Source organism: Chlamydotis macqueenii, chromosome 6 (genome assembly GCF_036417535.1).
Source record: "Chlamydotis macqueenii isolate bChlMac1 chromosome 6, bChlMac1.mat, whole genome shotgun sequence".
In the NCBI taxonomy this organism is placed as follows: domain Eukaryota; kingdom Metazoa; phylum Chordata; class Aves; order Otidiformes; family Otididae; genus Chlamydotis; species Chlamydotis macqueenii.
This window is the reverse complement of record NC_141561.1, coordinates 10,311,104-10,336,320: the sequence shown is the minus strand read 5'-3', so window position 1 is coordinate 10,336,320 and position 25,217 is coordinate 10,311,104. Positions and strand designations below refer to the sequence as shown.

The 25,217-nt window shown below is 41.8% G+C and overlaps 2 protein-coding genes across 5 annotated transcripts; one reads left to right on the top strand and one right to left on the bottom strand.

Annotated features, from left to right (window-relative positions):
* Positions 1 to 4,070: 4,070 nt before the first annotated feature.
* Positions 4,071 to 7,375, bottom strand: DBI (diazepam binding inhibitor, acyl-CoA binding protein). Its single transcript, XM_086751115.1, has 4 exons — positions 7,218 to 7,375; positions 6,977 to 7,094; positions 5,133 to 5,195; positions 4,071 to 4,363 (listed from the first exon to the last, which is right to left on the bottom strand). Exons 1-4 carry the CDS (start codon positions 7,224 to 7,226, stop codon positions 4,290 to 4,292), a joined length of 264 nt encoding a protein of 87 aa, XP_086607241.1. The 5' UTR covers positions 7,227 to 7,375; the 3' UTR covers positions 4,071 to 4,289.
* Positions 7,376 to 7,618: 243 nt separating this feature from the next.
* C6H2orf76 (chromosome 6 C2orf76 homolog) lies at positions 7,619 to 18,772 on the top strand. Of its 4 annotated transcripts, XM_086751112.1 has the most exons (7): positions 7,623 to 7,638; positions 8,125 to 8,287; positions 9,337 to 9,489; positions 11,153 to 11,203; positions 15,295 to 15,332; positions 15,470 to 15,551; positions 18,587 to 18,772. In XM_086751112.1, the coding sequence occupies exons 3-7, from the start codon at positions 9,357 to 9,359 to the stop codon at positions 18,661 to 18,663; spliced, it is 381 nt and encodes a 126-aa protein (XP_086607238.1). In that variant the 5' UTR covers positions 7,623 to 7,638; positions 8,125 to 8,287; positions 9,337 to 9,356; the 3' UTR covers positions 18,664 to 18,772. The 4 variants fall into 4 exon arrangements, with proteins under 4 accessions (XP_086607239.1, XP_086607237.1, XP_086607238.1 ...); XM_086751113.1 differs by lacking the exon at positions 8,125 to 8,287 and having other exon boundaries at positions 7,619 to 7,635; XM_086751111.1 differs by lacking the exon at positions 8,125 to 8,287 and having other exon boundaries at positions 7,619 to 7,638.
* The last annotated feature ends 6,445 nt before the right edge of the window (positions 18,773 to 25,217 follow it).

Sequence of the window (25,217 nt, the reverse complement as noted above, 5' to 3'; positions counted from 1 at the left end):
TACAGGAAGGCTTTGAAACATCAGAAGCAAGGCAAATTGAATGATTTTGAGAACAGCTCTGTACATCTTCAGGTATTCTTGAGACATCAAAGGACTGCTCTAAAACTACACTGGATGACAGGATGGCTGTAAGAGATGAATCAGCTCTAACAAGTATTAGGAACAGCAGACCGTGGAAAATGAAGATATGCATACTGGGACTAACCAAAAATCCAGTAGCCACTGGTGAAAAGGTGAATGGAAATTAAAAGACCATTGCAGCCAAGCTCCGCAAGAATTCTTTCTTCTAGAATAACCCAGCCAAGCTGCGTTTAACTTTCACAGATTTGCTGGTTCTAGAGGAAATACAAGCTCATTCCACAAGGGATGAGGACAGACTCATACCTAGAATGGATCGATGCTATTTGCAGATGAAGATTGGCTAATTATAAAATGAGCAGATGAAGACTGGCTAATTATAAACCAGTTACCTGAGTCTGAAGATACTTCAAATACTTGTGGGTAGGGGAAAAGAAAGAATCAGATTCTGTCTTTTGCCCTATTTTACACTTCCAAGTTTACTACTGTGAGTCGCGCTCAAATGTGTGATGTCTACGTAATATCAACCTGTCTTACCTCTAAGCAGTTTTGGCAATTCGGAAGACTGCATAACCATTTTTGGGTGACAGCTGTGGTACTTAGAAACCTATTCAAGCCAAAATACATTTTCTTTTTTTCTCTCCCCCAATTTATAATCAATCCCTCAAGATGACTTAAATGCCCAACCACACCAAAGTGGTGTTGCCCAATATTGTTTGCTCTGGACACTCAGGGGGCAGAACAAATATTTTAAACAACAGCAAATACAACTGCCATTTGTTTTCAGCAGTATCATCAGGGTCAAATAAGTGCAAAGTTTAAAATACTTGAATTGTGAAACAAGCATCACTCCAGATGAAGACTGAAGCACTTTGACAGACAGTTGCACGCTGCAATCAGCCTCAGAATGCTCTTTAGTCAAACAGAAGATTTAACTTTGCAGGGTTGAAAAATCTGTTACAGGCCTTAAGCAACACACCAATACAGATCTGTTAAATCTGTGCTAGGGGTGTTGCACCTTCACATATGTTTGGTGAGAGCAAGCAAAATCTACAAGAAAAAAAACCCAAGGAAAATAACATCGCCTTTTCAGCTTATCTCTAATTGCACTGTGTGCCAATCAACTAGTTTCTCTTTGCAAGAACTAATAGGAGGGGCGCGATAGAAGGAACACTGTCTTATCACAGACGCAAGTTAACATTTATTATTGCGATATCCAAAGTCCAGATTCCATCCAGCACACTCTGCAAACTCAGCAAACCAAATCCGAGAGCCTGAGTGCCAGCTGGCCTCTGACCTCCTGCATGTCAGGCTTGTTTCAGCACACGTCTTTTCCCCTTCTCAGACACTGCAAGGATCAGGATGTTGCTGGCCTTTTTTTGATCTAATACAGAGGAAATAGCAACAACTCCCTGCACAGGTATCAGAACAATCCCCTGTTTTGCAGCACTGCCCAGCCATCAAAACACATCTGTTCCTCCATGAAGAAAACCTTATTGCAGACAGAGCAATGGTTTCGAAGTTCTACTTTGAGTTGAGGCTTGCTGCTCCTGTTTCAAATCTCAAGGCTATATATGTTAATGGTTGTCTATTTTTACCACTTTATTAGTTTAATAAAAGCAATTACCTCTACCTACAAATCTGTTTGCAGATGTCCTTAAAGCACTGTTGCTCTAGCATCGCTACTGCCAAAGGATTATTTATGCAGCCCAGGAGTCTCATACTCTATACTAGCATGCACTATGCAGTCAGTAAGTTAGCAATGTTTTCAGACAGCCCAACATCCCATAAATTTACATTCACCCTGCTGCTAAAAAACCAGCCCCTTGACTCAGCCCAGTCTTTTTCAGTACTCTTCCTGCAGTAGCAGTACCCCCACAGTTAATGGCTGTGCAGCCAACTCTTGTGCTGCTGCTTGTCACAAACACTGTGCACAGACATCAGTACCTTTGCTTCTCCCTCTGTGCCTTTTGTGCAGTCTCTCACTGCATAGCTCTTACTTCCACAACTTGAATTTTTCATCTTACTCCCAAGATGCACAGTTGATTGCCAAAGGGGAGATTTGTTGCCAAGGGCAAGCTAAACGGTAAGGTAACTGATGTTATGTTCCTAAGGAAGGTGAAGCTGCAAGCAGGAAGCACGTGTTACTACAGTAAAAATAAAGTACCTGAATAGAGACATTCAAGGTCGAGATCTGTCACTGGCAAACAGCATTATTTTTAAGTGTAAGGCAATGTATAAAAGCCTGGCCAAGACCAAGTCCTCTCTGGGATAAGCACCATGTAGATAGCGATGTTTTCCTAATGCCAGACAGGTATGAGAAAGTAGAGCAGCAGCGTAACTATTAGTTAAGTCTCACGGGGGGAATATAGCCAAATGAGGACTAGGATATAGAACTTGCTAATCCCAGCCCACTCTTTAGACAGAATCCAAATCCACTGCTTTAGCGGTCAAAAATTGTGAAAACACCCGTCTTAAAAGAAAGCATGTTAGCAAAGCACAGCATGCTCACAGCACATCAGTTTCAGCAAACCAGAGCAGAAGTGTGAGCATTTGCCAGTACGACTTACATTCTGCTACAAGTTGGCAGAATCCTCCAAGGATAACATGCTTCACAAAGTACAGCTGTGAAGATGGAGCTGGCTGCAGAATTGAGGGCTGGGAAAGAGCTAAAATCATCTCTTATGCTGAACAGCTGCTCTTACCCCTCTTTCACAAGGTGAATGTAATTAGCACAATCTCAAATAAGTAACAAAGGATACAAGAGGAGGTAAAAAACCCCAAAGGCTTATATTATTTACCCAGAAGAACAATAAACGTTTTTCCTTTTGGGAACAGGGAGCAAACCCTTCTTTATCCTAACGCATTTTAAAGGGTGAACAAGTAGCTCCAAAATCATTCCTCACAAAAAGCAGCAGAGATAGAAGTTATAGTTTTTCATAGCATGTGAGTAAAGTTATCTCCATCTCTTACCAGGGGCATAAGAAAATGCAAGTTAGATACTACAGACTGCAAGGTCTGTGTAACTTACTACAGAACTATGTATTTACCTAGACAGGTATGTAATGATAGGTTTAATCCTTATGTATTTCTGTAAATCAATTGCTTATCTGAAGGCAGTTTGATTTGAAGCCCTCACCTGTTCAGATGCTAGCCAGTACAGCGGGGATTAGAATGCCTTATTCCCATACCAGGTTGGGACTTCATTCTCTTATGCTCTTCACTGGAATAGTTGAATGTCCCATTTTAAAGACAAAGTCTCCCTTTCTGGCCTCAGCAACTCTAACAGACTATGCTAGGCAGACAGAAATAGCTAAATGCCTACAAGATGTGGTCACAACCGTGGGTTTTGTAATACAGCTTTTGCTGATGACCACTGTAAGTTTTCCTGGTTGAACAGCCCTGTCAGCGTTAAGCCACTCTGTACTCCATTCCCCTCTCACTGCACCTCACAGCATGGCAGCACAGTACTTCATATTTACAGTGGCACAGCATCAGGGGCATCAACACCTCCACTGTCTGCAAAACCCTTTCTTTCCACAGGGAAGGTTTTGCATTCAGCTGTCAGATATTTGCCTTTTCTACAGAACATAGTTGTTGGGGAATAACACCTCCAAGAAGTGTTTTATGAAAGACGATTTGGCAATTGTTGTTGACTAAGTCTCTAAAAGCCCTGGGCAACAAGTATCAAGCACCTTGTTCTTGGTACACACAGCATTAGACCCAGCCTCTTCACATAATCTTTGTGGTCCTCCAGCTTTTGTGTGTTGCTGCTTACCTAGACAAGAAAGGAGGCAAAGCAGTATCAGATATCATCGGGTTGGTTTGGACAGAAGTCTGCACTGCAGGAAACACAGATGACTGAGCCCCCTCTAGTGGCACAAGGACCAGAGAGCTTGGCTGGCACCTTACAGAGCCGTGTTTGATAGCTGCAACACAGCAATGAAGGGATAAGCTCAGAATAATCTCAAAGGGATGACCATCACAACAGCTAAATTAACAAATGCACTTTAATGAGTTCCAGATTTTGTTCCCAGAAGGAATTTATGACATGTCAGTACATTAGGCAAGAACACAACCTCCCCTGAACTACAGGTGTGAGAACCAACTATGACATACTAGGCATTTAAAGTTATTCTCAGAAACAAGTTTTCCACAGTATTAGAAGTAAGGCAAGTTTCAGGTGTGCAAGTGTCTGCTATATCCAGTCCTCAGATGCCGTATTTGCCTTTTAGTTCTTCCACTTTTGCTATGTATGCCTTCATTGCATCTTCTTTGGACATTCCTGAAAGATGGAACACAGGAAGCAGTCAGAGACCTCTTACAGATTAAAATACCTTTTGCATGCAAGTCAATTCCTTGCTGCACACAGCAGCACACTACCAGAGAGCAAAGAAGCTAAGAAGGACCCTTGGCTGTGAATCTAGTATTAAAGTTTTAATCAAATGTGTTCAGCAATCATGAGAAAATAGTGGTTTGAAGCAAGTCACAATTGTACAAACAGCAACCAAACAGTATATTAGTTCTATTAACGGCTTTCACTATTACAGGAAAGCTATTCAGTCAACTTAGGCTGCATTTAGATGTAGTGCTGGCTCCTTAAAACACCAGAAAAATTCCAGTTTCATAGATTAGATCACTTGTGCAGCTCCTCATTCAGAGCAGAGAGCCCAGTTGCACATCTTCCAGTTAGGAAAGCTTTAGAAGAAACACAGCAACTGGAGGGAGAGCTCAGTCTCTGGGGTACTAGGCTGGGACCTGGAAAACAGAGATTAAAGTTTCTGCTGCTGCTACAGTTCTCTCCTTTGTGCAACATCTTGGGCCAGCAGGACATTTTGCATCTTAATTCCCTTTCACACAGGCTACATTTTTCAGGATTATTTCCACCTTGCAGAGGCAATCAAAAGCAAGAGTTTATTATCACAGCACTTTGAATTTCTAGAAGTCTTGTCTTACAAGGCAACACTTATTTCTTGCTGAACCACATACAATTTTCTGACTAGTTTGCCTGTGGTTTTATTTATTCATTTTTATTTCTTTAAGCAGAAACTCACCTTTCAATGCATTCCAAGCATCCCACTTTGCTTTGCCTTTCAAGTCCAGCACACTAGGGCGTTCTGAGAGAGACAGGATAACAGTAGAATTACTTCACCTACTCATTTCCTGAAAGCTATTTAGCTCTTAACGATGGTAAAATATAATGGTTCATCTTTCCAGCTATTACTTACTAATCTGTAGTCAAGAGCTGACCTCAAGGGGGCATGCCAGAACACTACTAGTGGCAGCAGAGATCTTACCTGTCAAGTTCCCTTAAGACAGCAGCATTTGAACTGAAGAGTACCAAATAGTGTGATTTGGTTTTATCGTACTTTCTAAAGAGACTGCTGTCACGTGACAGCTATCAAATTAAAGAACATCAGCTCTCAAGTACAGCAAAAGTGGCCTAAGGTCCACTACATGAAAACAAAAGCTAGTAGCATACAGCTTAGAACTCATTATCATCAAGTTAATGGTATGTTTTTAACATATAGCTCTTCATTTGTTCTGTCATCAAGAGGTATAAGCTCTGAATTCTAACTCATTTCACTGCAGGCTACATTGTGGCCAAATAGAGAAGAAATGAATGAGATATGGATGTGTATATGGTTATTTTTCACACAAAATCCCCTCTGGTTTTGCTTCCTCTCTGTCTTCTTAAAGACAATTCTTAGGACTAACAAATGGAACTGGACAGTATCCTGTACATCAGCCACAAAAATACCCTTACACTGCTCACATGGCAGTGTGACCTGCAGAGCTAGTTGGCAGCTCCACTTCTCTCCAACAAGAACCCTATTAGCTCACTCTTACACGAATTGCTTTTCTAGCCAATGCCTGTCAGCTGTTGCTTCACAAGAATGCAGCAACTTACAGAAATGTTCGTATATTAACAGCTCTATAGCACCACTTCACCTTGGCAAACATTAATAAAGCTAAGGTCCAGCCACACCACAAGGATTGTATCTTAAAACCAAAGTAAATTCTCTTCTCCTTCCATTATGCCTATATCTTGGGAAAAAGAGACTGCAAGCACCCATACCTACTATTTCCTGTACACTTCACTGCCAGCTGGGAGTTCAATTGACACCCAATAAACTTCACCAACAACTGGGTCAGGAGGCCAGTGCTCCAAACAAACGACCTTTTTCCTTTCTAATTCTAGTTACTCAAGCCTTACGCAAGGTCAAGAGACAGACTTCCTTCTAGGCTGAGCTGCCAGTGACAGAAGCGTAGCCTAGAAGTAGCAGGAGAGATTTTGCACAGCATACCCACAGAGATATTTCTGCTACAGTCCTTCCAAGACATGAAATTTAGTTGCAGCTCCTAGAAAAGATTTGTCTGTTACATATATCTGCATAGTTTTTGGCTTCTATCTTGGCTTTCCAATATTATTTTTAGCAATTAATTCAGTTTAACTAACCACTCCTCACTTAAGTATTGCAATTCCACACTTGGATAGCTTGCCCTGTTCTTAAAGCCTGCTTAACTGAGAAGTGTTCTTATTAAAGCAGCATCCCATGACCTAGGTAACTACTTACTCAGAAAATTCCAAATCTAGTATTTGCACAAAGCTATCACAAAGGATTCTCAGACCATCGCTATACGATTTAGACGACTGCAGCCGGGTTAATCTAAAAACCGCAAGTTGCACAAACCCTTATCAGGTCAGCCTACGCCTGCCTGCATACAAACCCCTGCCAAGTCGGTACCGAGTCATTTTTGCCAAACCGTGGGATTGCACGAAGCGAGGCGCGCAACACGGGAGAGGCTCTGCCTCCCGAAGCGCCTCCAGCTCGGCCTCAGCGGGCCCGGCCACGGAGGCGCAGGGCCCCCGCCCCGGATCGAGGCGGTAACCCACCCGTGTTCACGTCGCCCACGGTGGCCTGTTTGTAGTGGCTGTAGATGTCCAGCATCTCCTGGTCCGTTGGCTGGGACTTGAGCTGCTTCACCTCCTCAGCGGCCTTCTGAAACGCAGCCTAGGCGAGAGGAAAGCCCCAAGGTGGGGCGGGGGTGAGCACCCGCAGGCTGCCCCTGCCAGAGGGGGAAAGGGAGGTACCCGCCCCATTTGCCCACAGCCCTCCCAGGGGCGCAGCCGGTACCTCAGACATGGCGACGAGCCCAACACGATCCCGACCGCCTAAGGTCTGCCGCACCGCCCCAGCCTCTCTGCCGTTTCACCCCTCGCCGTAGCGTCTGCTGGCCAATCCCAGCGCCGTGGGCACCGCGGGGCCAATCGACGCCGGCCGGGGGCGGGGAGAAGCCAGGCAAAGGGCCAATGCGGAGACGGCGCGGGATGGCAGCCGTTGGGGGAGCGAGGCCGTTGGGGGAGCGAGGCCGCCGGAAGCACCGCCCAGCCCCGCGCCGGCTCGGGGAGGGGACGGGGCGTCTCGCAGCGTCTCGCAGCCAATCCCTCGGCCAATCCCTCGGCGCGATGGGTGGCACCGAAAGGACGTGATTGGTGGGGCGGGTGTGAAGCGGGGTGAGGCGAGAGGCCCGGAAGTGTCGGCAGGGGAGTCGGTAGTAAGGCGGAGGGCCGTTAACGGGCCATTAACGGTCCCTTTCGGGCGGGGCGGGGGCGGTTGGTGTCGGGGACGTGTGCGGGGACGGGCAGGCCCGCGGGAGGTTCCTCCTTACGAGAGGCGTTGAGCATCGGTGCTTCTGGTCCGGTCAGCGCCCTGGGGGCAGCCTGCCGTGCTGTCCCCCGTGCCTAGCCTCAGCCCTGCATAGGGTGGGCCAGCCTGCTGGGTCTGTGCAGTAAATGTGAAAATCGGCGATTTCTAATTGTCCGTGCTCCCAAATCTGTATTTCTACAACTTTCCGTGCTGCTCAGGAGAAAGTGAACTGAATACTGTTCCATTTTCTTTACTCTGTACTGTGCCCCCCAGATCCTGACCTTCATGTGGAATGGCATCAAGAAAATATCTGTCTTCACTGTTTAATATAGTTATTTTCAGATGCAGAGGCTTATGCTTTTCCTGACTGGCATCTTTTATTTGTGTATCGCAGCTTATTTACAATGAAAATGGAATCGGAGCTCTGTGATTTATTAGCCAAGAGGATGTAAAAGCAAGTTGCCTTGTGATGCAGAAGATCTGTGTTTCCATTTGCAGAAAGCATTTGAAGAAAATGTTGCTAGTTTAATTTGCCAGGATACAGCAGAAAGTGGCAGGTATCTGGATACCTGCATAATGGCAGGGTGCTTAAATAATCTCCCCTCACCAGCAAAAAAAAAAAGGCAAAAAAAAAGGCCACACAATAAAACCAACATGAAGGGATGAATAGGTGAGAAAATCCCTTGCAGGACTGGAAGCGGTGACTGAAATGGCTGCCAAAGGATAGGAGATGCAGAGGTCGTCTTGTGCCCCTGACTGATGTTGCAGCACTTTGCAGTCTTTGTTCATTGCTGCAGCAGCCACAGCGGTTTAGCGTGTGACCAGAAAGCAAGGTTGTTGAGGAATACCCAGCACCAAAAATAGAGAAGGGTACCAAGGTAGGAAATAGCTCATTTTCCTGTGGAGAGAAAGAACCCAACAGAACAATGCGTAGGCTTGTTTGGAGAGGGGCTCGGCTTGGTGAGGCAATTCCATTGTAGGCTCTGCTCTCTGTTAAAAGTGGTAAAAGCTCTGTAGAGCCATTCTAGAGACCTACTATTACAAATTACATTAAAGCCCTTAATTATGCTGTAGTATACCGGGACAATTATTTGCATGTGCATGCGGGGGAGGTTTTTCCACTTTCTGTAGGGAGGTGAAAATCAGCGTTGTGTAAGAGCTTAGGCATTTTTCAGGGTATTATGCTCTCTACAACATAAGTGTATTAAAAAGGTTTTGGTTTTGTTCACGTTAGTACATTCTTTTAGAGCACAAGGTTACTCACCCAGCAGGTAGTCTTCAGTCACTTAAAACCCAAACAACATACTTGCATTTATCCAGAACGTTTTTGTCTATTTAATATGGAGTCTGGTGCTGTAATACACAGCACAGGTACAAATACCAGACTATGTGGTGTGCAGTATCAATGATATCCTAGGTAACCTGTTTGTTTTGGGATCCTGTTACTGCTTCTGGAGAAATACTAAAAGTGAAGTCCTGAAAGACATAATGCTATTGAATTTCTTTCCATTTTTTAATCTTTGCATGAGGCCCGCCTGCGCCTTGTTTTCTAGCTGTGCTTGTACACAGAGGAAAGGCAATAATTCCTCTCTCTGATGTTTTCCAGGTTATTCAGAATTAATTCTCATGTCAGCAGAAAGCTCAACCATCACAGTCCGTCTTGTTCGCTCTTTTGAACACCGGAACTTCAGACCTGTGGTGTATCATGGAGTTAACTTGGATCAGACAGTAAAGCAATTCATTAATTTTGTGCGGAAGGGTAAGGGGCGATTGTCTTATTAATTCGTTTCAGTCCCATGTGTTGCCGTCCCTGCACAAGAGGGGAGCAAATGAATGGGAATTCTGCAGCTTTGTTAGTGATGCCAGATTTGTGTTGACATCCCCTGTGCGCTCTCCTCCCTTGGCTGAGAGGTCTGGAGTTAATAAGAGCTTCCATGGTCAGTTTGCCATGCCTAAATTTGGGAAGACTGCTCCCCCTGCCCAAATCCCCACGTTTAGTCAAAAAGAGATGAGGGGATTTCTGCATTTGGCTCAGCGCCTCAGGCTCCTTGAGTGGTGCTGTCAGGCAGCTATTCATAAATTAACAGGAGTAAATTAATAGAATTTAGAGAGATCCATAGGAACTACACCAATATGTGGAATGTGGGAACGCAAGTCTGTTTGCTATTTGTGAGAAGAGAGGATCTTGAAATATTGTTTTTGACACTGTGCATGTTTGCTTCTGAGTTTCTGTCTCCAACTTGAGCTTTGTGGTGCAGATTTACTCAACTCTGGGCTTTATGTTTTAGAAGCCTGGTTGAAAGTGACAGTATGTCTCACAGTTAATTAATGCAGACCAGCCCACACAGCGACTCAGTAGTTAGGGTGTTACCCTACTCTTGCAGGTGTGTTTCTACACACCAAATGGAGACATTCAAAGGGTACAGAATAACATCATTTGATTTTTTTTTTTTTCATTAAGTCAGCTTAAACAAGTCTCAAACTGTTTTAGCTGATAACATTTGAGCAACTCCTAGGACATTGCCCTGGGCCTTACAGCTGTACTGTGTTTTCAGCAACTTCCATGCTTGTAGACAGTGGTTGACATGGTAAGATCTTAGGATGCTTTTAGAAAACTACAAGCACTTTCAGAACATACAGTACAGCTGCTGTTATGAAGAATAAAGTAAAAAATAATGCTAAGAAACTTGCTTTTGATGTGTGCGGTATTGCAGCTCAAAGCTAGTGTCTTGAACAAGACTTTTTGGAACCTCATTCCACAGGTGGATAGTGCTGTTCCAGGAACAGCCATGTTCTTTTCTTACTGTAGTCTGTTTTGAAGGGGAAATTTGAGATAAATTGTTAAACTACTGATGAAATTATGGTTTCAGCCACCCTGCAGGTGTCTGGGCCTTTCAAAGCCCTGGTTAAATCCCTGGGTGTCTCTGGGAACACTGGCTCTTGCAGTTACTTGAGCGTTGTCCCGCGTGTGGCTAAAGAGTTAATTTTCTACAGTTTGGCTTCCTTTTTTTGTGGCTGGTTCACATGCCTGTGCTTACTGAACAATTCGGTTGTGAATGACAGTTGTCAGCTGTTTATGTAAGGTAGAGAGAGATGCTGTGCAAACCATTAACAGGATGTTCCTGGCAGATTTCTGAAGGATCAGACTTCCATGGTCATATCCTAGTTGCATTGACTCTCTGTCCTCATGGGTCATTTTGTTCAGAGGGACTTCATGCCCAGATAAAGTTAATCAGATACGGGTAACGGCAGAATCTGAGCCAAAGGTTGCGGTTTTGTATTTTATGCTCAAACAAGTCTCCTGTGTTGCAGATCTGTTTTGATGTAAAGGATGTCCAGGATGCATTGCACAATAATGGAAAATAAAATATTGGAAATAAAAAAGATAACTTTGTTTTAACTTGGTGCTTTTATTTTAATAGATGTGCCTTCAAGAACAGGACTTCCTCCTCCTTTTAAAAATTACAAGTATGGTAGGTGTGTTTTTTTCTTTTCTTGCTTTGATTGCTGTAAAATGCAGACATAATCTTTTATACCAGTTTTGATACAATTTAAAATACAGCTGCTGTAGAATACTCATGCTGATGGCAGTGCCTGCCTACATTTGCAACTCCGTCCAGCTCGTGTAGCTGGGGTAATGCCACTGGGATCATGTCTACAGAACTTGACCATTATTTTGAAGTTCTATCTTAATCTTTGAATTAGGCTGCATGTTATCATTATTTGCTAATTGATACTGATGGCTTTTGGTATTAATTTTTTATTACTTTTTAAAGTGCCTTTTAACTCTGTTTTTTACTCTAGTGAGCTCTGTGTGATCTTAGACCCTTTGAAATTTTAGTTCTCTCTGTGCTTATGTATTTCAGTATCTACTAACCGTGAAGTCAGAAAGGATGGTGAAGTGGGAGCTGAGTGCAGTAAATGGACAGTGATTAAGATTTCTATACTTAAATAATTTACACAATACAAGATAAGCAGGGGAACTTTTCTCAAAGTAGATGTGAAAGCTCTTAAATACAAGCTGACTGAGTGAAATAGCCTGGTATGAAATTTAGGCTGACTCTATCCTTTAATGTAAAGCTATGTGTCTATTTCCTTTTTGTGAAGATTGGCATGAACATGTGCCATTAATCTATTTGGGACAGAATATACTTTCAAAATAGACTAAATTACTTCCTTTCTTGGAGTTTGTTAACTCGGATGTCAGTAACATATCTTTTCCTAAACTTGGCAATTCTGAAAGTTCCCTTGGAGGGTTGCTGCAAGTGATCCTCTGTCTCCTATGTTCTTGGAGATGACAAACTCCTCCCTCTACAGCAGTTCAAAGAATCAAACGAGGAACCTACCTAATACATGTGAATGGCAATAGACTCTATTTGCCTATTAGAAAAAAAAAAAAAAAAGGCCAAGCATTTAATTCTGTGTTCCTGCTGATGGTAAAACAGATTGTGCAAAATGAAAGCAGAAGATAAGTTACGGATTAAGATTTATGAAACATCAGTGGCAAGGACTTGAACGTTGTAATTATTTATTTATTATTTTATATGTTATCATTTATACAGCTGGGTTCTTCAGCCTGGAGAAGAAAAGGCTCCGAGGAGACCTTAAAGCAGCCTTCTAGTTTGTAACAGTGGACTACCAAGAAAGCTGGAGAGGGACTTCTGACAAAGGCATGTAGGGATAGGACAGGGGGTAATGGCTTTAAACTGAAAGAAGGCAGATTTAGATTAGATATAAAGAAGAAATTGTTTACTTTGAGGGTGGTGAGGCACTGGAACAGGTTGCCTGGAGAAGCTGTGGATGTCCCATCCCTGGAAGTGTGCAAGGCCAGGTTGGATGGGGCTTTGAGTGACCTGGTCTAGGGGAAGGTGTCCCTGCCCAGGGCAGGGGGGTTGGAACTCAGTAATCTTTAAATGGTCCCTTCCAACCCAAACCATTCTATGATTCTATGATTTTTAATACATTATTTAAGGTCTTAAAATCTAAGTAACTGTAAGTTTGAATTTGGAGGTGCCCTTCTTCCTCCTAATGTCTGTGGCTTTGGCTAGATGAGAGTCTCCTGTCTAGGACTGCTGCTATCACTTGTATTCCTGGTGCTGCCTATCCCTGCTGCTAGTTCTTTCATCACTTAGAGCATTGGTGTAGTTTTTCCCAAGGCATATGTTGTGGCTGAGCACCTGATTGTGCTGTGTAGGACTGAGCATAACGTGGGTGATAAACACTGCAGAACTTTAAAACCTGTTACACCAGTTAGTGGGGGCCTACTTTTAGTGGGATGGTGCTAGCTGTGTGGAAATTTTCACACAGAAAATTTCAAAGCCAAGTTCCTCACCTTCCCCTCAAGCTGTGAATCATCCAGGTTCATGTTTTTGGCGTGTCTTGTGTACTCAACTGTCTTTCTTGTATTTTGGTGATGAAACAGCAGTGAGACTTCTGTAAGAACAGTGCTAGTAAGAGTCAGATTTTTCCTTCTGCTTTGTTTGGGAGTGCCAGAAATCTCAGTTGGACCTGGCTGTCTCACCTTGTGCCTACTTCAGCTTCCTTCTCTCCAGAATCCAGCACCACTTTGTTCCCTCAACATCATATATAATGCCATGACATTTTTCCTCTTGACTTGGTGCTCTAACTCACATCTCAAAGCTTATGACTTTCATTTTCTCTTCCTTTCTTTGTACACATCGTTCTTGTCCTTGGTCTAGAACTCTCCTCAGTCAATCTTCTCATCTTCCTACCCTGTCATTGCCATCTTTTCACTGATGATGGCATTCTGGGTGCCAACTTGTCTTATAAGCTGCTTCTCAATTATTTCTGCCCCTCCCTCTATGAATGTGGAGCAATATGGTAGGAACGTCACAGAATCAGACTTAGAAAGTGATTTCTTATCTGTTGTCATGGAAGATCTATTACCAGAAAAGGAAAGGTAAAAATATAATTGAATGTGGGACTAAATTGGGATGAAATAGAGAAGGCAGTTGAGAAGGCTTTTTAGCTAGAATGTGACAAGACTGTAGTTTGATCTCTGTAACGGAGTTAGGGAAACCATTTAATAGCTTGGATAAAGACACGGTAAACTGCTGGATGCCAGTGGTGGAGTTGTGAGGAAATAAAATTGAGACAATAGTTCAGAGAATGACTGGGCAAAGTCTAGAGAAAAGGAGATTTGACAAAGTAGATGGAGAAGCTTAAAACTAACAGGCAGAGGCTGGATTGTATTTGCTGTGGTAGAAAGGTTTCATGGTTGCAGTATGTTTTTGCTGTGATTGCTTGGTCTTTTTGCAATGCTTCTATGCAAGATGGATCCAGGAACTGCAATTTATGATGTGTCTTGCTTCTAATATTGCAATTACTAATTTCAGCATTAGAAGCAAGACACATGTTAAAGACACAGCATACGAAGGCTACCTTTTCAGTCACCTCTGCAGTGGGAATACTGAGTAGTTTTCACCTTCTGTAATGTTTTAAATAAAACATTCAAAATGGGCTAGAGTGGTATGGAAGCAAACTTCTGAATGGGAATGTTATCTCTGTTATTCTGAACATCTGAATACTTGCTCTCAGTAGTTTGAAAGTTGTTTTGGCCTATATTTAAATTTCTTGCATCCTTTTCTTACCAGACTATTTCAACATGTAGCGTTCAGTTAACACACAAAACCAGACTAGAACAGAAAATGAGCAGACAAAGAGAACTGGTTTTTGCTTCTTTGCTGCTAAGGGTTTGATGTGTTATTCTAAATTTCTTCAAACACAGAGGCTTTGGAGTTTATTTTTGTTTTTTTTTTTTTTAATTTTTTTTCTTTTGTGCTGCACGGGCACCTTCTGACTTCCATTCACTCTGGATCTTTGCACCCATCTGGTTGCTTTAGTGACCACATGATTTTCCTCTGTTTTCCCCTTCTGTTAACAAAGCCCTCCCCCCATTGCCAGAGGAAAGTGATATTTTTTTTTTGTATAGCATAATTTCTTAAAGTGCTACACTGCACAAACATATTGGAGGTAAATATTACTGAAGAGGGTATGGCAGTAAAAAGAGGAGAGGCTGTACGTGCTCATGGAAAATGGACTTGCTTTAACAAAATTTCTACGTGAGTGCTTTCTTCCTGAGAAAGAAAATTTCAAGGAAGGATCTGAAATGGTCAGGTTACTGTGTCTTAATCACTTGCTGCCTATCAATTTAACTATAGTAGTTGACAGTGCATAAATGCTGTTTGTCCTGCCCCAGTTGCATGTGTAAAACCTGTTAGGTTAAAACACCCTAACTGGCATTTAAAATGATGTGTTTTGACTGGTTATTGGGATGGTCATTAGTTACTTATTGTAAATTCAGCCAGCAGACAGAAGCCCAGTAGGATGTGGTACCTTAATGCTGGATTGACTGGTTTAAGACTGTGGCTGCAGGACTGGGAAATTAAGATGTTTTCTCCTCTTTTAGACTGAATACACAAATGATTCTTAATAAAAGATTTTGATCCTTACCCCTTTGTTTGTCTCTCCTTCCCCCAGTACAGCTTTCAGTGTTACCTGCCTATTAAGCCTTATTTTAGGAAAACATTGTCTTTTCTTTCAGATACAATGAAGATTATTCACCAGGCACACAAATCTAAGGTATGATTATTAGCTGTATTCTTCCCCTTTCACATGCTTTAATGAAGGCAGATCTCTGCACTGTGAAACAAGACTGGGGCAGAGACACTCGCTAAATTCTTACTCTTATCTTTGTATTCTGGTTCTCTGATTTGTAGACTGGTGAACTTGTAGTGAGTTTGGAAGATGATGACAAACTGATTTTGAAAGAAGACAGTACGCTGAAAGCAGCTGGAGTAGGTAGGAGTACATTTGTATTGACTGAAGGTGCTGTTCATTGTGGTTGTTATTAAACTGATAACTGGTTGATTATGTTTGGATAGCCTGCTGAAAAGTAAATGCTATTCCTCATGCTCTTTACACTACTTGATAATTATTCAGGGAAGAAGAGGGGGGATAATGTACATTCAAATCATTGAACTGAGGGCAGCAGGTATCTGCACTCCAAATGTTCAGAATGCAAATTGTGATTTTTAGAGGGTATGCTTATAATTCTGCTGAGAGTAATTTTAAATGATTGACAGGTAGGTTATTAGTACCGTGTCTGCTTAGTCTTATCAGTAACATTTAAACTGATGTTTTGGTTAGAAATGTAAGTAGTGGAACCAGCACAGAATAATGAAATAAGACTAGATTTGTTTAATGTGCAGCATAGAGTGCCTGATAGCCAGATTGCTCAGGAAAGCTCAAGCAGTATCATTTAGAGAATGTGCTGAACATAGCAAAGAGTTGAAACTTGACCTGATTTCTCACGTTTTGACAGGGGACTACATATAGGGCATGTCTTTTAGTAATAATGTAAAGAAATGACTGTCATGATAAAATTGATGGTCCCTGGATGTCCTTTGGGCTTCTCATAAACGTGGCTGAATGACTTTGTGGCAGCAGAGTACTTAAGGGATGTAGTTGCATTCCACCTTGATATGGACATTCACTCATTTGAATCCGATTTGCCTCGCTGGAACGCATAACTGCCTGTGCTCTAAGTGCAGGGGTGTCGCAGAGAAAACTCCCTCCTGTTCCTGGTGCCCTCTGATCGCTCCCCAGCTAGTGAATAGGATTTCTTTCTCATAGGTTTCTGGGCTCTTTTGTTTCCTGCCATTTACTTTCTGGTTTTAAGTGACTTGGGATGTCCCTTTAATGGTTTTCTCTGGGGTGCACTGCAACTGGCCTCAGTATACCTTTCCTAAAGGTCTTTGGGTGTTCCTGTAATATGAATTATAGTTATTCTCTGGCTCTTTGTAACAAAATAGGTCTTTTTATCTGGAAGGGAAAAAAAAAGGTTCCTCAGGAAGGAGGATTACTGGCACTCAGGTCTTATAGATTTGTAATTTACTTAGCAGAAGATTCATTTAAGCATGATTTTTATCTACCTAAAGCATAAGAGGCAATGCAATTCAGGAGAGGGACTGATGACAGTGCCAAATGTTGAATTAGAAATTAAATTGTTCAGAGCTGCCTTCTTTGATAAAGGTATTGATAAATATTGGTATGTATTATCCATCTTTGAAACTAGCTTGGAGGCTTCAGCAGTGAAACAGTTGGATGTGATCTTGAAAAAGATATCAAAACATCAGAGTAAATGTTATAGTGAAAGGAAATGGGAATAGACCAGCCTGTTCTGTGTCTCTATACAAAGAGAGGGGTGGCTTATTCAGGGCAGAAAACAATTTAAAGCTGCTTTTAATTTTTTTTTCAGAATAGTTAACAGCAGTTAGTCACTAGCATATCGTGCGTATTTGTGATAGTAAAGGAAAACTCCTGCTTTGTAAAATGCACCATGCCATTATACCATTTTGAATTTTGAGACATTCCAGTGTATCTTGATATGAAAATTAGCTAAGTTAGAAGTGAGATCTTTGTTACTACAGCAGAAGTCCTCCTTCTTCAACAAAGAAGTGAAAAAGAGTAAAGCAAAAAAGTGATGTATGATAGCATATACCACTAGTCCTCATTTTGTACAGTTTCACTTAAATCAGTAAGAAGATTTCAAGTCTCCTATTGACATACTGCATTCTTCCAATATCTATTCTGGATGAGATTTACTAGAATGAAACAGGGAATTGCTATTAGAAAATCCAAGAAATTCTGAGACACACAGAACATCTTTCTAAGCTGCAGTAGATTGCCCTTGGCACTTTACAGGGTTGAGCTAGAGACTTATAAATTATGAGGACATTAGATAAGTATTTTCAGGAAAGCCTCTGTGGTAGTGATTATTATTACAATTATTATCTAGTCAGCAAAGTTAATACTTGCCTGTTTTTTTAAAAGCAGGGTGTATGTTAATAAAGTGTTCAGTATTCATTGCAAACAGTCTTGTCTGTTTTCTAGTTGAGATTCTAAAACCCCTCTGCTCCTTTTTTTTCTTTTTTACAAGACAGGCAGACTTCATTAACTTCAGGTTTAATTTAAAAAATGAATGTGGAACTTATTGGCTCAGCACCTTAAAGAATTCCATGTTTAATAATTGTGAGGGCTTTCCATCAGATTTGTCTCTGTTCTGAATTAGTAATGTTGCTGACTTATTGTTTTAGAAGAGGAAGTCCTTGACCTACTGGGTTGAAAGAATTGTGACTGCTCTGAACCTTTGTGGGTCCTTTAGCTCTGCCATATCCCCTGTGAATAATTAGAGGTATTTGAAGGTATTGCTGGAGAAGCCAATTTGTGTCTTTCACTTTGCATATTGTTGAAGCCTCATGAATTAATCATCAGCAGGGCAAAAAATTAACTTCTTCAGACACATATTTTGATGGGTCATGAGGGAGAATGTAAAGTGATCTGTAAAATATTCTACTGATCCTCTAAGTATTAAATTATTATACCTACAGGCTAATTTAATGGAAAAAATAGTTTCTTTTTCCCTTTCCTGACAGAAAAATGAACAAAAAAAAAGAGAAAATCATGCTTCTTTATTTTTCTAGCTTTTGAAGGCGTTAGAAATACAATTGCTTAATTTGCTGAATGCTTATACAAACAATTCTGAAGGCTGTGTTAAACAAATCTTGAGGGGTCTTGTGTGCGTATTTACTTCTATATATTCAGGTTCTTGAATTTTTTGTGTGGTTTTTTTTTTTCTTTTTAACAAGGTTCAACAACGTCTTTAATACTGGAATCTTTTTTTGCAAAAATATGAAGGGGAAAAAAAAGTGTGTGGTGATTTGTAATTGTCTTTGACCAAAAAGTTGCCAATTGTCTTTGAAAATTCTAAATAGCTGGCTGTTGGGTGCTTAATTTACTGGTGTGCTAAATATTTAATTTTTTATTTGTTCTAGCAAATGAGACCGAATTAGCATTCTTCTGTGAGGAAGATTACAGAAACTACAAAGCTAATCCTGTTTCGGCCTGGTGAAGATCCCAAGAGATTGTTTTGTTTTCCCATACCTGTTGTACATTTTTGTTATTCTGCTTAATGAGATTTTTCTTAAAGATCAATAAATCCTAGAGGATTGCTTTGCAAACAGTGCAATTCCCTTCCTATAGAAACTAATTTCTGTCAATATGCTAAGACTGAGAGAAGGAAAACTGAGGGACAGAAATTACTTTTTTTTCTTTTTCCTTTGCTTGCCTCTTCCGATGCAGGCAGTGCAAACAATCTCTGACCTGTGACACACGTTCTTGGTGAGAGCCTACAGCAGACACTAGCTACATATGGAGATTATACATTGCACAGTAAGATTCCATCACGGTACTAACTTCTAATGAAAATGGAAACGTGACCAAATCACTGGATATTGTAGAGAGTTTGAGAAGAAAATCTCTCCGTTTCAAGTCATAGCTTTACTTCTCTCATTTTATGTTAGGTCTCTTTTGTTCAAGTGGTGCGGACTGGCAAGTGTTTCATGCTCTTCACTGGTGGATGCTTTCCTTTATACTCTCTTCCAGCCCCCTTTAGCATGCTGAAAGGGACAAACGGCTGTTGGGAGGCTTTTGTGTTCAAAGACCAGCTCGCCTGTTTCTAGCTTTACTTCATGGAGACACCTTCATGTAAGAGGTAGCAACCTGGGTTCTGCCAGGACATCACTGTCCCTAAGTAGGAACTGGGCATTTTTCCAAATGGAATGAAAGCTCATGGTTTTGGTTTTAAGAATAAGACCTGAATTATTGCATTTTTGCGAAGAGAGCCCCACTCTGTGAGCCACATGTCTTCAAGACTGGTATTTATTCTTTCCTGCTTTCCAAGAGCCAAATACTCTGTGACTATGTTAGTTCTTAGTAATTCCAGGCTGTCCTACTACATTAACCAAATCAAGAATAAGAAAAAATAATCATGCATTCAATGAAGTACCTTTAGCTAGATACTGCTTATGAAACTACTTTTTAGGGGGTACCAGGACGGGATACGGTGCCTTTAAACCTCTCTTCACTGAAGCAGAAGTGATGCTGGCTCTCTGCCTTAGCAGACTTTCTGCGCATAGGCTCTGCTAAATTAAATGAGACCTCATGTGCAATTGCTTTAGAGCCACACATCTACCCTCAGCTCTGGGTGAGAGCTGACAACACCATTTCCACAAGAGACTTTCCAGAGAAGTAAGCTTACTGTTTCTGAGAGCTTTGATGATTTTTTTTTTAATTGACGTGTGATAGTGAAAGCAGATGTGCGATTTCCAAAGTATCTAAATATAGGTTCCCTTTGCTTTAGATGTAGGGCCAAAGAAACCTCTATGTATTGTTCTCACTTCATTTTCTTTATCCTTCCTGACAACTCTTTGGTTTAGGCTGGTTTCGGTAGCTGGTGTTACTCACCAACAGCTTTGCTTCCAGCAGTTTTATTCTCATGTGACAGCAGTCTACCATTTTGTCATCTATGATTAAAAGGGTGATGATTGTATCTTTATCTTGTAAGGAGGAGTCCTGTGTCACTGAAGTCACCTGTGTTCTCTTAGGATTTAGGCGCTCTTATACATGCTCTGATGAATTTGTGGGGAGAACTTACCACTTCTCTGCTTGTTCTGTCCAGGCCGCCTTTCTGTTGCTGGCATCTGCTCCTCAAACATGGGCCCGTGTCTCAGCTACCTTCTTACCCAGTCTGTCATGTTTGTAACTTTGTAAGAAGTAAATGGCATACTGGGGAGATCAATGTCTCAGACTGTCCCACCAAGGCTTCTAGATGATGTCCGTCAGCACACGCAGGCTCTCAGACTGAGCAAACATTGTCATTCTCTTCCTCTTGCTCTGGGGATTTGAATTTGGCTTCCAGCCCTCTCAGACAGATTTGGATTGTTTCTGTGATCCCTTTTCTCTAAGGCATTTATGTTTGAAAGAGCCACTAAATTGTAACAATTGTCCTTTCTGGGCTAGTACAGTTACAAACCTTCAGTGCCACATCGAGTGTGGCACAGTGAAAGAGCACTTCTACATCAACAAGAAAATGGTAAATGTTTTCATGCAAATATTCCAGAATGATGTGTCTGGCACTCCAGATTAGCTTCTCTTTCCAAAGGAAGAGTTAAGCTACTGCTTTGTGAGCTCAGTTTGGCAATGGCACTTGGTTGGCTCCTTTCTGCAGCAGCACAGTAGAGCCTTTTGTAATGCTCTCAATGGCCATACTTCTAAACTGGATTCTTCTTGAAGTGTTTTTCTACTGTGTTTTTTTTTTTAAATTGGACCTTTAATAATGGTTCTTTCAAATAAACCCCACAAAACCATAGATAATAACTGAGAACTTGTTAAGATAGATGCTGCTGCAGCATTTTTCAGTGGGGTGTGGTAAAGCCTCGTCTCAAAGTGGGTTTGATCCCAGGATCACTGAGTACTGAATGAAATCTGTGAACACCGGGTAATAAATTGCTAAAGTCTGAGGCGTCTTTGCCCATGTTGTTGTGAAATTCTCTTTCTATTGAAGGAAACCACCTACAAAGTTGGCACCATGATTTGTTAACCTGGCAGAGATAATGAACTGCACTGGTTTACACTTACTGTTAATCAAATGTAGCTTCTGCATAATGTGCAGTAGGGTAAATCATACAGCTTTGCTAGTGTTCTTAGACATCCTGGGGTTAATAAGGATTCTTCTTTCTGTATACTGTCCTTGGAGCCTTTCACTAGCCTTTTTTTTTTTTAAACAAAAAGAACAGCATCCAAAGTGGACGCTGAAATAAGATGCAGCTACTAAGGTTATTGCACTGTAGCAGGGAAAGGCAGGCAAACTGCAAGCCAGGGGGAGTGTGTGGGCTTGGGTGCTGGAGAAAGAAAATCGCTTCAGAGAGACTAGAGTTTTGGTTAGGAGGTGTGGAAGAATAGCTACTGAAGGAGAAGAGGGGAAATTAGGGAAGGAGGTACCATGAAGAAGAAGTAATAGTGTAACTGAATAAACACACAAAATCTTGAATGCGCAACACTCCTGGCACAGAAATACTGGAGTAGTGCTGCTTTTTATACCACTAAAGGTATGAAAATGGTGCATTTTTACTCATTTTTGGAATTGAACTCATAAAGTGATGGAATAGGCATCTTGCTTTTTCTGGCTCTGTCATGTTATGCTTTTTGCACATGACAATTTTTGTGTATTTTTCTGTCCAGCGGTAGTTACGTTGCCTCTTGAAGAAGCAAGAGCTAAGAAAACTGCTGACATGGCTCTAGCTGAGTTAAGTGTTGACAAGTCATCAAGATCTGATATGCACCACCTTTAAAGTTAGGGAACTGCTTTATCTGATGTAAACATTCTGCCTTAGAGGTGATCTGGAGATAAGTTGTAGGCTGTGGTGTTTCTCTTTCACTCCCTGGGAGTATTCAGCACATCCTCTGACGGATTCTTTACTTAAAAACAAGCTTGCAAGTAACAGCCCAAGAGTTACCACAGCCGTGACAGGACATCCGTGGGTCCTGTCCTTGCAAGCTAATAACTGCAGAAATCCTGACTGTCCAGAGATTTCAGAGATTTTCAGAGAAGACTGAGAAAACAGAACATGCGATACTCGTTTGTTCTCTGTCTCATATGACTGGCATGATCCTGGCTTCAGAGGAGCTTCAGCCGGCTGGAGGCATTACAAATGCTTAAGGCAAGTGCACACTTTTGCTTATTGTTTAGACTGAGCTCCGCCGCTTGCTGGTTGGCACCCGATCCTCCCTGCATTACTTCCTTTTCATAGTACCACTTGGCACAGATTTGCAAACGATTAATGTGTCAAGCAACAATGCCCAGTAGACAGCTTTGCTACTTTTCATGTTATCAGGATATTGACTTTTTCCTACTACCTTTCTTGTTGAGTTAGAGACACAGACACTCCTTTGCATGTTTTCCCAGCCACTTCCCTTTTCTTCTTGTTGCCACCTCTGCTGATTTGCAGCGCTTTAATGGTTAGATTTGCACATCATCTGATATGCAACAGCAGCGTTTCCTGTGGCAGTGAATGTACATTATTTGGAGAAATAGAGAGGAGACCTTTCCTACACTGTTGGTAATAGTGCACAACAAAGGATGCTTTGTTGCTTTACAGGAGGACTTGCATAGGACAACACTGTCCACTGGTCAGTGGAAACAGAAATGCTTTTATCATAATACTTCGTATCTTGGTAGGAAACGAGAGAAGTTACAATGGGAATGCAAAAAAAAAAAAAAAAGTCCAGCGCAAAGCCAAAACCTATTGTCATAAACTGTCTGCAGAGAAAGCCACCAGATGTCAGCACAGCCTGTTCTTTCATTCTCCAGAACCTATGTAAGCCAATAAATATGTAATGTTTATAAAAAGTGCTTATCTGTGAATTGGTTTAGCCTGCAAAGTCTGTACTAAAGTTCTGGTGATGAAAGCTGAATCCTTCCTTGCAGAGAGTATTTCTTTTTATATTAAAATCAAGAAGTGGCAAATTGAACTGGTATCAGCGCTTAAAGTCCTCTTGTTAGAGAGCATCCTTTGCGGAGCCGGTTCCAGCGTATCTAAACCTTTGCATGCTGTGAGGAGGCATTTGCAGAACATTAATTTGAAGAATTGTCTGGAAAAGATCAATGTTAATTTGCTGAGGTTTTGTAAGGTAGGCTTTAAGTATGCCTTTTTTTTTTTTTTTAAACACAAGGAAAGCCACCCAGAACAGACACACACACAAAGCAGAGCAAAACATCTTCAGCAATACAGCTTAAACATGCAACAAATGTATCCTCCATGCTTCTGACCCTAAGCTCCTACTATTTCTTCCATGTAGTGCAAGGGCTGAGGAGAACCTGGCCCTGCGTTCCCTGGGCCATGCTTTCTGAGCTGCGATGAGCTGAGATGGGATATGAGTTGCAGAGCCGAAACCCAAGCACTGTGCACAGCTTTATGCTGTCAGTGATTGAAGTGTGCATCGATGCTGCCTGGTTAAAAGGGTAAATTTGAATTGTTGGACAAGGACAAGGTGCAATGGAGATTTCTGCTGAGATTCCTATCACTTTTCTAGCAGCAGCTTGCAGATGCCAGGGACACTATCAAAGAGAAGGAAGTTAAGTGACAGGTAGAGCCTAGGTGACCAAAATTCTTCCTTCCTTCTGTTTTGGGTTGCTGCTTTAGTTCCTTTCTTCTAGCCTCGTAGCACTGGTGTCACGCTAGGAGCTTACCACAGCTTGCTGTGTATGAGAACTGCTTACTGATTCCAAACTATTGCTATAGCTCTCAGTAACCATTCACAATCCAGAGGTGATGCATGGGAGATTGCAGCTGTGAAGTCTTGTGCTGTCTGCAGGGGGAGACTACTGTGCGCATGGGTGCAGCCAGCATAGTGGTGCAGCTTGTTAGGAGGTGTTATTCTCCGTTCTCTTTGTTCTGCACAGCACCCAGTTCTGCTTTGCTGGGGACCAGGACCTTATCTTGAAGCATGGCATGCCTGGTAGATAGCTGAGAGCCAAGGTGGGTGTTTGGGCTGGTGATGCAGTGGGGGAGAGAGCTGTCATCTTCCTGTAGATAGGGTATTTTTGATGAGATATGGATTGTAAATTTTGTTTGCTAGCATCGTCTGTCTGATAGGAATAGATTCTCTCCTTTGCAGTGGAGAGCAGCTAGCCAGAAGAGTGTGAGATTCAGTTGGTAGTGAATACATTCAGGAGCTCGGTATGACAGATTGATATAAGAACTTACCTTTGTATTTCCATTTCTGATCTCTGGCAAGTGACTTAGTGTTGTGTACCAGGAATGTCAGCAATCACTGTAAGAACTATTGTTATCTGTTCTCATTTCACATCTTGAGAAGGTTTAATTCTGCTTTCTAACCTGAAGCCCAGGGAACGTATTCTTTAAGGCCAGTTTGGGAAGCCCCTTTTCTTCAGTGAACTGAGATTTTTAAAATGGAAGGTGTGGTATCTGTCTGTCACACTACTTTAAGGTCACACCTTTGGCTTTATGCATGTATTTGTGTCCGTCCAACTGGAGGACATCAGTTAGTTTTAGAACCAAAGCAGCAGTCTAGAAATGAAAGCCTCGGATCATAGCAGTTAGTATCATGGCAATTTCTTCACCCTGTTCCACTGCCCCATCCCTCCCAAATCAAATAAACCTGGTTTTGCAGAGAACAGACTTGAATCCTGCACAGTAACTTTGTTTTCTAGAGTGCTGAATAAAACTGCTACTGAAATGCGGACACCTGATGATAGATATCTCTTTAAGCTGGCAGGCTGGCATGCTGGAGCAGCAGCTGAGGCTACCTAATTGCAGATCAGGTATGGGAAACAGGTAAGGAGAGTAACTAACCAGGAGAACACCAGCTGTAGTGGATCCTCCAGTGCTGAGGTTTCTAAATCTAGAGCAGATTATCTCTCTAGGAGGACTGCAGTAGTGCCACTTTAAGTCTTTGAAAGGTTCCTGCAATACTGTGGCTTGTAATATGTGATCTTCCTGACTGGCCACACACAACAGTTATTTTCAGTCTTTGATGATGGAAGTCCTGCACACGCTCTGCTAACGAGAACTGTCTCTAATCATAGATGGTATCTTCCTGCCG

Bases quoted from the DNA above. Each gene is read 5' to 3' on its own strand.
- C6H2orf76 (XM_086751113.1), top strand. From the start codon at position 9,357: ATGTCAGCAGAAAGCTCAACCATCACAGTCCGTCTTGTTCGCTCTTTT. The intron at 15,333-15,469 runs GTATGATTATTA...TCTGATTTGTAG, and splicing joins ACCAGGCACACAAATCTAAG to ACTGGTGAACTTGTAGTGAG. The intron at 15,552-18,586 runs GTAGGAGTACAT...TATTTGTTCTAG, and splicing joins GCTGAAAGCAGCTGGAGTAG to CAAATGAGACCGAATTAGCA.
- DBI (XM_086751115.1), bottom strand. The intron at 5,196-6,976 runs GTGGGTTACCGC...TGTCTCTCTCAG, and splicing joins CGTGGGCGACGTGAACACGG to AACGCCCTAGTGTGCTGGAC. The intron at 4,364-5,132 runs GTGAGTTTCTGC...TCCATCTTTCAG, and splicing joins TGCTTGGAATGCATTGAAAG to GAATGTCCAAAGAAGATGCA.